The following is an 11,055-nucleotide window of genomic DNA, read 5'->3' as shown; positions in this document are numbered from 1 at the left end:
ACAAAAAATTATACATACTAAGTCCAACACCTTATTGCTTGACTAGAATGCAGATAAATTGTGTTATAGAGAAAAGATTGAAATTTAATATCGTTCCAAGCCTCCCCCCCACCAAAAAACAACAACAACCAAACAACAACATAAAAAAACAAAAACAAAACAGGATCAGGAGACAATAGGTCTTGATAGTAAACCAGAGAAGCTAATGTGAAACATATTTACGAAAAACCAAAAATGATGTGTTCTTGCGTTTGTAGTGTGAAATATTTGATTTTAAGTGACACAACGAATGATTTTAGCGTGAGGCCTCATGGAATTCCGCATGCCATTGGCTTCAGTAGACACTGTCTTAAGTTTGACATTTTTTATAAGACCGTCAGACGCTGGGAGCGTCCAGTACTAGCGACAACTGTTTCGTTTTATTTAGCGCTAGTCCGTGTTTGTTTTTCGGAACTATTCCCAAACCAAGTTTATTAGTAATGACTATATAAGCCTTTGTTTCTGCCATTTAGAAATTAGATGCAAGCTTTTGAGGTTGTAATGAGACATAGCGCGCCAAGTTTAGGTGACCCTAGAGAAAAACAGTGGAAATAACTCAGGGTCGAAAGAATTATAATTTTTAAGAACAGGTAAAGAAACTCCGGTTATGTTTGACAAGAAATACTACTCACGATACTGCTAGATGTGACAGCACTTTTTGAATACATCTTTCCGCGAATCAAATTCTAAACACAGCTACGTCAGTTTAGGCCTAGATCTATGAAAAAAAATACTGAACGGATATGTTCTGAAAAGAGATCGATAAAAGGAGTAAAATAAAATGAATAAAATTACCAGAACCTCACCATGCATTTCAACAGAAAAGATCACCGATTTTTTTTCTTCTCAAAATAATAGATCAGATGGCCAATTCTGTTTCTATTATGTGACGTAGGCTGCCACTGATTTCAACACGGCAAAAACCTTTGTCTTTTCTTTTTTTTTTTTTCAAAACAAATTTCGGTTCAACTCCTGGCTTTCTTTTACGCTACAGAACGGGCCACTCTTTAATATTTGGGACCCCCCCCCCCCCCCCTCCCCCCCCCCCCACCCACACACACACACCAATCACACAAAACACAGAGAAAAAAAGAAAGAAAGAAAGAAAGAAAGAAAGAAAGAAAGAAAGAAAGAAAGAAAGAAAGAAAGAAAGAAAGAAAGAAAGGAAGAAAACCCCCCAGCAGTGGAGACAATTCCAGTGAGGGCGAATGTTAATAAATGTCACTCTCGGAGCTGAAAACAACGGTTTGATCATCAATTAGAAGTTCCTTTTACAACAACCTCTCCTGTGCACGATTCATTGTAGTATACGACATTACGTGTCACTCTGTTACAATAGTACTAGATCTAGTGACACAGTGTTACAGAAATCTCACCGTGCAATTTCAATGACATTGTTTGTTTTGTTTGTTCAAATTCTCAAATTGAGAAATGAACCATCTCGTAATGTACGACATTCTTCGCTCAATATTGAAGAGCAATGACCGTATTTGAATCTTTAATACTTGTTTATAACCCCCCTCCCCCCCATTCAGACAAACAAGCGCGCCACGGTTAAGGGAACTTCAAAGGCTGTGGTGTTTATTTAGTCATTATACAATCGTTTAGGCTCTCAACTGCTTTTACTTTTGTGTTCCGCTCTTTTTAAGTCGGGGCCCAGAATTCTACATCAGAACACGTCATGAAAACATGAGCCAGCCGTGGATGAATTGGAAGAACAACAACAACAACAACAACAACAACAACAACAACAACAACAACAACAACAAAAACAACAACAACAACAACAACAACAACAACGTTTAGGAAGACACTTTCCGATTCCGAAGGTATTTTCTGTTCTTTATCATACTGATAAGAATGTAATCCCAGAGACGGCCTGTGGAAGGGTAAAATATGTAGCAGGACAGACTTAATATTGAAATAAAAATCTCTTTCTTCTGTTTCTCAAGAAAAGAAGAGTTTCCGGTATTCTTTTCATTAAAGAAACAATAATTAGACCACATACTTTTGACACTACATTCCTCCATTTAGATATCGTTGGAACTCAAATTTTATTTAAAATTCTAAGCTGGACCACGTCTAAATATTTGATTTATCCTCTTTTTTTCCCCATGACCTAGCACTTTCTTTTCTTCGTTAATTCCCCAGAAACTGCTTTTTGGTTTTTTTAGTAAGAGTTTTATGGCGCTCGCAACTGCATAAGGTCATAAATTATGAGCGCTGCTTTTTGCTTGAAATGATACGTTAATGTGGACAGAAATAACAGAGATGACGATAATTTGTGTCCACTGTCACATTTGCAATAAAAAGAAGCGAACAGCGCGTTTATCACACGATCCTTTGAGATGCATTACGCTTGCATAATTGCGTACATGTCGCTCTCTGTGGCCAAATCAATAAAGGGAGATCTTGTTTGTTCCTGACGGGAGCTGGTTAAATAAACGGACTGTGTTTTGTCAGAAAGATAATATAGAAAAAGGAAAGGCTGGCTGATATAATGTAGACGAGACACACACACACACACACACACACACACACACACACACACACACACACACACACACACACACTCACACACACACACACACACACACACATACATAAACACACACACACATAAAAACACACAGACACACGCAAATACATACACACTCACGCACGCTCACACATGCGCTTGAAGAAAATAGATAAAGAGGCAGACGAACAGAAACAAAATTGACGTTGCTATTGTGTTTATCATTGTTGTTGCTGTTGTTGCTGTTGTTGTTGCTGTTGTTGCTGTTGTTGCAGATGATGATGCTGTTGTTGTCGTTATTGTTTCTTGTTGTTACTGCTGTTGTCGTTGTTGCTGCTGTGTGTGTGTGTGTGTGTGGTAGCCTATCCGTACGAAATGTTTGGAGCCCCGAAGAGCGTGCTCTTCGCCAGGGCCACCGCCTCCCTTGGGTAGCGGGTGAGGCAGTCCAACCTCCCTGAATCCCCCCCGAAGAGATGCCACCGCCGGGCCTCCGTGGCGGGGCATCTCTGCAGCCAGTGCTCCAAATCTTGGGGTTCCTCGCTGCACAATGGACAGGTTGGGTCCGATGTTCTGTCTATTCTATTTTTGTAGGCCCGCAGCCCAGAGAAGTGACCGGTCCTGATTTGTGCCAGTAATGACTGGTCACTGCGGCACATAATAAGAGCCTCTCGTTTTAAGGAAAATGCCCTGTATACTGTTGCTGCTGTTGTTGTTTCAACCCAACACCGTACTAGACAAAAGGGGACATTGCGTTGAAAGAAAATATTCCAGAAAAGGACCCCGAAAATAGTTAAATAGTTATAATATAGACCCTTTCGATTTCAAAGCACGAATTCCCAGGTGTCGGATAGAGATCAGGCTCAAAACAAACTGCTCAACACCAACAGCGAGAGGGCATTAATTTTGTTTGTTTGAGTAGGAGTTTTACGGCACTTGCAACACAATTAGGTCATACAAGTGCCAAAGATTAGAGGTGTTACAAGAGCGTAACAAACACAAAAAAGAAGGCGGACAGATCAGGACGATAGACGTTTGTTAGAAAAGAAGGAGGAAATCACACGAGAACACCCGCCAATTACCCACTGCAGCAGTACAAAATAAATGTATTAAATGCTAAACTTTGAAATCAAACAAACAGATTATTTTGTGTTCTCTTGTCTTAATTAACAGCATCAAATTCTCTTCGGTGTTCAGTTTCTCTTTTAATCGTCAGAACTTAATTCTTACATGCAGGATGAAATGAAATCACAATAGGGCATCAGAACATGCTCTATTTTATTCCAGATTGTCTGGGGGGTTTTTTGGTGGGGGAGGGAGGGGGCGGGGGGTGGAAACAATCAAACATCTCTCTTGTTGAAATCCGAATCTCTGGATTTTCGAACAACATAATGCTTTTATCGGTATTCGATATATCCTTGTAATCTGGATGTAACCTCACGAACCTCGATTCGTTTTCCCCAAAACGAAACAAAACAAAGCAATTAAAACAAAACTGGCTAAAATAATCGATGGTTTCGTAAAAGTTGAAGGGTCTGATTTCCTCAGTATCGGTTTTCAAAGCGACTGTGACAAAAATCCGTCCAAAATTCAAACATTCCGTTCCGAAATTCGAAACTTCCATTTCATTAGAATCTAGAACTTTGGTATCATTTGTGAGGCTTCATAGTGAAATCAGGCGCTCGTCTAAATAATGAAATCGAAGAAATAGGCCTTGTAATTACCGTTTGGAAAATTTTATCGAATTATTAATTTTTTGTTGTTGCTCAAAACCTTTTATATCCCATTTAAAAACATTGCTGTGTGGATTTCACCGAAAAAACCCATTGATTAAAGGCACACAAATTTTTTTTAAAAATCAACAGTTTCCAAAACCTCTGGCTTTGCAAGTAACCAAACTTTGGCCGCCATTTTCTTACTAGTGTTACCACTGAAACCAGGAGACCCCCACTGCCTTCAAATGCACATATCTTGACATGTATTGAAGATAGATGGGTAATTTTGTCATTGAAAGGATGACAAATGAACAAGCTTTAAGATGACACCAATAACTTCACTTCCCCTAAAATTGACGAGCGCCTGATTCCAGCTCGTCGTGCCGCATTTAAACACAATGTCTTCTTTCTATTTACACTCATCGTTCAAGACATTACTGTGCCAATACACGTCTGCACACATTTAGGACACTGTTGGTTTTTTAAAAAACATTGTGGACTACCCGGGGTCGATACAGCAGAGCTTTGAACTGTGTAACAATAGAAAGTTGTTTTGTGTGTTCAGGAAATGAGAGTCGAGTGAGAGAATGTCTAGTGGAAACACCGGAAAAAAAACCTCTCTCCCCTTTCATCTAACCCCCGACCCCATCCACTTTTCACTGTTTCTATGTATACATTTCTTTCTCTCTCTCTCTCTCTCTCTCTCTCTCTCTCTCTCTCTCTCTCTCTCTCTCTCTCTCTCTCTCTCTCTCTCTATCCCCCTCTCTCTCTATCCCTCTCTCTCTCTCTCTGTTTTGCTCTCTCTCTCACTCTCTCTCTCTCTCGTTCTCTCTGTCTCTTTATCTATCTATCTATCTATCTATCTATCTATCTATCTATCTATCTATCTATCTATCTATCTATCTATCTATCTATCTATCTATCTATATATCTATCTATCTCTGCTCCAATGAGTCACGAGGGACGTGGGCACCCTCTATCCCGGTTCCCTTCAGGAACCATCAGTTTCCTTACATACATATTATATATAACCAGAGATTCTGTATCTATTCCTCCACAGGAAACACTATGGTCGATCTGCACTGTCCCATCACATGTAAGTAACTTGTAGGATTTCGTAAGAAATGGAGTCGCGTTATAATATTGCTGAAGTCTAATGCGGGGTGCCCCTTACGAATAGACGGCGGATCGGGCCATTTGACTCTTTGACGATCTATGAATTTTATTGCTGGTGGTATTCCAGGTTTGTAGACGCACGGTTTCGTTTCTTATGCGGTCTCCTCTGGTGACGTTGATAGTTTCCCATGCATTGGTTTTTCTTTCTTGTGCCTTGTTTAGAGACCATGTTTGGCACTGGTATATTAATGTTGGTATGAAGATGTTATTGATGAGCTGGGATTTCTTTTCGGTTGGAATGTTCTTGTGACTGAGACTGAGCAAGGGTGCTAGCTGGTAGGTCAGTGCATTTGCCTTTACAGTGACCTATCAGCTAGCAACCCAAAACCGCACTAGTTTGTCTACAACTTCTAGAAATAATTCTGTCAAGACTTCCATTTTGTGACGTTACCATCCACTAGATATAATTGGTCGCTTTTAAGCACAAGGCGGCTATCCCGAAAAATGCTGTTTTGAGAAAATCAAAGGTAAAGTTTTTGCCCCTTGTTCAGTTTCTTTAAAAGACAGGAGAGTTTTCCCTATAACCAAACAAATATACACACCAATGAAACCAAACTTCTCCTATAGGTAGGGCAATGCCCTCTTTTGGTGTGGGTCAAGATTTCTGGGAACCCCAGAAATCTGGGTTAGCCCACTTGTCCTTAAAAGCGACCAATTGAGGCCGAGGCCGCACCAGCTTCACGTAACATTACTGACTTCCGTATACGTCCCGCTTTCGACTCTGCACCAGGCGTAAAGTCGGGAACAAATACTACACTTTGATCGTAGCCAAAAAGCCGAAAAGCGATTTCCTTTTGAGATTAAATCTATGTTGGTTTTTCTCGCGGATTCCTCAGTATGGGCTACTTTACTTTCCTCGTCCTTCCAGAAATCTGTCCGCTATGCCTGGTGTCCTGTAGTGGGGCAAATTAAGGGTCTACAATATATAAACTAGTTGGGTACCAGTTCGATGAACGGAATCAAAAGAATTGATTGTCAGTTTTGGCGGTGCACGGAGTCATTTGTGTAATCTTAACCTATCCGTACGTCGTGTTTTACTATCGTATCCATACGACGTGGAGAACTCTGTGCCGCCACTTTCCAAAGAGGAAATTTACTCGTTAATCCGACGCTTTGCATAGCAGTCTGTTAAAATTACTTTTTAAATTTTAAAAAAGAAATACTGAAAGTTTCAAAGAGATCTTCACACTTCTTAAATGTGAAGAATACAACCCCGGGGGTACAAAACGACCCCAGAGCGTACGGATAAGGTTAAAGTAAGATTCTTCATTTCCCTTGGTTTGGGTGAAATAATAACCAATAATTGTCTTGAATAGAAGTCGAAATATTTGTGATTGATGGAAGTGCAGGCCACCTGGTTTCAGAGGTAAAAATAAAGAGAAAACACCAGTCAAAGTTCTTTATCCTTTCGTAAGAGTTTTACGGCACTTGCAACACAATAATGTCATATAAGTGCCGAAGATTAGAAGTGTTATAAGGAAGTAACAAACACAAAAAAGAAGGAGGGGAGATAAAGACGATAGATGTTTGATAGGAAAGAAGGAGCAAACCACACCAGAGCACCCGCCAACCACCAACAGCCAAAGTTAGGTACCTCCGAAGTTCGAGTGTTCTTGGTAACGGAAAATTCAAATTACGTTTTTTTTTTCAGCACTCGACCAATATTTTAAGATAAAATATACACAGAAACGTGTTTTAAATGGACGTAAAACGTGCTACATCAAAGAGAAAAAAATCCCTAAAATGTGCCTAATGGGCGCACAATTTAATGTCGCTTTCTTCGATTTTGTTTTATTTGGACGGGTGTCTGGTTTCACCATGATGCCCTACATGTAGCGAATTGGTGAGTGGGACAATTTGACACGATTCACGAAACATGTTGACACACTGATGGGGAAAATGTTTGTTTTTTGACGTCATTACCTTGAATAAATGGAAAAAACGAGAATCATACGAGATGAATTTGTTCTAAATGTGTGCAATCAGAAGCCTCAATTGATAGTCTCAGCGATGATACTTTGATAGGGTTGTGGAGACATAAAATTAATGATTGTATTTCCCTGCCTTTGAAGTGGTTAGTTTTTCACCTGCTGAATTAATTAAGTGGAATCTGGTGTCTCACAGATGCTTTGGGGATTACGCAATCTGTATGTCTGTCTGTCTGTCTGTCTGTGTTTGTGACTGTCTGTGTGTATGAGAGTGTGTGTGTGTGTGTTTGTGTGTGTGTGTGTGTGTGAGTGTGTGTATGTCTGTGTGTGTCTGTGTGTGTCTATCTGTCTGTCGCTCTTTCTCTCCCTCCCCCCCCCCTCTCTCTCTCGTTTTACTATCATCATCCCTTTTTCTTCGTTTCTGTCTGTTAGTCTTTGAGTAAAGTAGGTTCTACTTTAAAAAATAACTTTCCTTCTGTTGTTTCTGTCTGTCTGTCTGTCTTACTTTTTCTGAGCACTAAATGGCTGTAGTCGTATATTTGTGCTTATCTTTACCCAAACAAACAAACAAACAAACGAACAGACAGACAAACAAACAAACAGGCTTGGTTTTTGTTATTCACTCTTCCCCTTTCTTCACGAGTTCATTTGTCACAACAACAGGAACGTACAATCTTAGTCTCTCACGATTCTTTTCCTACTTCATAATAATATGACCTAAGCCTGAACTCTATCCGTACGTCGTGTTTTACTATCGTATCCGTACGACGTGGGAAATCTGTGCCTACATTTTCCAAAGAGGAAATTTACTCGTTAATCCGATCCGTACACTTACATAGCAGTCTGTCAAAATGATTTTTTGAGAAATACTGAGAGTTTCAAAGAGATCTTCTTATTAAAAGCATTTTAAAATGTGAAGAATACAACCCCGGGGGTACAAAATGACACCAGGGCGTACGGATAAGGTTCAGCAGGCGAGCATCGTAAAACTTTCACCAAATAAACTTTTCCTGTGTGTTTCCATCTCACAGGGCCTCCAGGCGAACAGTGCTGTGTGAACAATAACGTGTATAAAACATGCACAAGTAAGTGGTCTATTGCTGACACATACAAACACGCACGCACACGCACACACACACACACACATACGCATACACGCACACACACATACAAACACACATGTATACATACATACACAAACACAAGCAGTCACATGTACACACGTGTACATGCACATACACACACATACATACACACATGTATATATACATACATGTATATATACATACATACACAAACACATGCAGTCAGATGTACACACATGCACAGATGCTCGTGTGCACATACTTATACACATATTCACACGCACATACATACAAACAGATGCACATGCATGCATGCACACAGACACACCAACGCACACATACACAAACACACACACGAGCAAACACAGCCATACGCGAAAGTACACACATATTTAGTATAGTATGTACATATTGCATCATCATCATCATCATTATCATCACCATCATCATCATCATCATCATTATCATCATCATCATCATCATCATCATCATCATCATCATCATCATCATCATCATCATCATCATCATCATCATCATCATCATCATCATCGTCGATAAAAACAGCAACAACCATGACAACTTGTACATATCATGTGCATATTACTAATATGACGGTTCTAAAAAAAAAAAATATATATATATATATATTTGGGGGGAGGCACGTCTTCTGTCTTCTAATAAACTTCTGTTTTGACTCTTTGAGCCTACCAAAGAATATCTCAGAGTTTGTCAACCTGGTCGATGCCGACCACTAGTGGACGATTTGGTTCATGTTGATGAGCGGTTGGGAGCCCCTGAGTAAAGTAAAATTGTTCCCGCATCCGATCCGGACATTGGGGACTGCCTTGTTGGCGAGACAACTTCCTGGGCCTTCAGCATATTGTGGTAGGGTGGCCAGTTCCTTTCCACGCCGCCTTTACTTCCCCCAACTCGAAGTCAGGTACTCATTACTGCTGGGTGGGCAGGAAGTGGGGGGGGGGGGGCGAAGAAAAATCCGTGTCGGAAACACCTATCAAACATCTATCATACTCATCTACCCTTCTTCTTTTTTATGTTTGTTACTCTCTTGTAACACCTCAAATCTCCTGGCGCTCATATGACCTTACGCAGTTGCGAGCGCCGTAAAACATCTACTAAAATTAAACTAAACATTTCCTTCCTCATAATGTGACCCTCATATCTCGCTGACACAGTCCAGAATATGGAGACATCTTGCCAACGGCTGAGTCGATATCGTTTATCCGATTCTCCGGAGACAGTATCAGCAAGCACGGTTTTGGAATGCTACACAACATGCCGAACGAGTTCCGGATGTTTCGGTATCAACTACTCAGAAACTGATGACGTCAATACAAGGTGCGAGCTGTTAATGGGCACTCCTGGAGGATTTATCACGAATGGTTCATGGCTTTACAGTGTCTGCAGTTCCAAAATGAGTCTTCTTCTTGTGTGACTCACCATTGACAAAGTGATGTGTTGTGTGTGCTGTTTTTAGGGTAATGGCTGAGATTTACTGTGCTGATATGTACACTCATTTAATATAATATGTGAGGTGTGCTGACAAAATGAGTTACTTCTCGGATTTCAGCCTTATGGAAATTGATACATCAACTTGATAGGTGAAGTTTGTACAATTTGTGAGCATGGAATAGTAAAAGACACACTAAACTTGAACAAAATGACATCAACTGAAAATCTATAAATCCGACCCCAGTGTCGATTTTCAGCCGATATCTCCATTCTTGGATCGTTAGAAGAAACTCATTTTGTCAGCACAATTCACATATTATTATAAACGTGCACATCCATACAAAGTCTCACATGTATAACACATAAACACATATTATGGTCGCTTGTAAGCACAAGGGGGCTATCCCGAGAAATGCTGTTTTGAGAAAATCGAAGGTAAAGTTGTTGGCCCTTGTTCAGTTTCTTTAAAAGATAAGGAGAGTTTTTGTCTAAAACCAGTCAAAATGTAATATACCCACCAATAACCCCTGAAATCTGGGTTAGCTCGCTTTTCCTTAAAAACGACCATATAATTTTATATGCACACACAAACGCACGCATTAGAATTACTGTTATGCACTTGCAGGCATACACACCTAGTAATATCTAAACACACACACATCTATACATACTATTCGTATGCCCAACACAACCACATTTATGCACACACACACACACACACACACACACACACACACACACACACACACACACACACACACACACACACCCATGCACTCTCACGTACAGACACGAGTACACAAACATACACAGTCTCACACATATACACTGCCACACATACGTATACACACCTGTCTACACACACATACACACACATATGCACACACACACAGACACACACACACACATAATATACTGCCACATATACGTATACACACCTGTCTACACACACATACACACACATACACACATACACACATACACACACATACACACACATACACACACATACGCATACACACCCAAATTCTCACTAGTGACTATGATTTCCCCACCAGTAGTAGACAGGCACTATTATAGCGTGACAGCAGATAATCATCTATATACCACACTGTTCTACATTTGTG

At 40.2% G+C, this 11,055-nt stretch overlaps 1 protein-coding gene across 1 annotated transcript in view; it reads left to right on the top strand.

Moving 5' to 3' along the window:
- The window catches only part of LOC101859313, a gene marked incomplete in the record, with an annotated part of 32,813 nt that extends 22,747 nt beyond the window's left edge, over nt 1-10,066 (top strand). Inside the window, 3 exon segments of the mRNA XM_013079703.2 lie at nt 5,330-5,365; nt 8,405-8,458; nt 9,652-10,066. Of these exon segments, the coding sequence (XP_012935157.2) occupies nt 5,330-5,365; nt 8,405-8,458; nt 9,652-9,911 (350 nt within the window).
- Between the last annotated feature and the right edge of the window lie 989 nt (nt 10,067-11,055).

This window comes from Aplysia californica, unplaced genomic scaffold (assembly GCF_000002075.1).
Source record: "Aplysia californica isolate F4 #8 unplaced genomic scaffold, AplCal3.0 scaffold00060, whole genome shotgun sequence".
In the NCBI taxonomy this organism is placed as follows: Eukaryota; Metazoa; Mollusca; class Gastropoda; order Aplysiida; family Aplysiidae; genus Aplysia; species Aplysia californica.
This window is presented reverse-complemented; position numbering and strand designations above follow the sequence as displayed.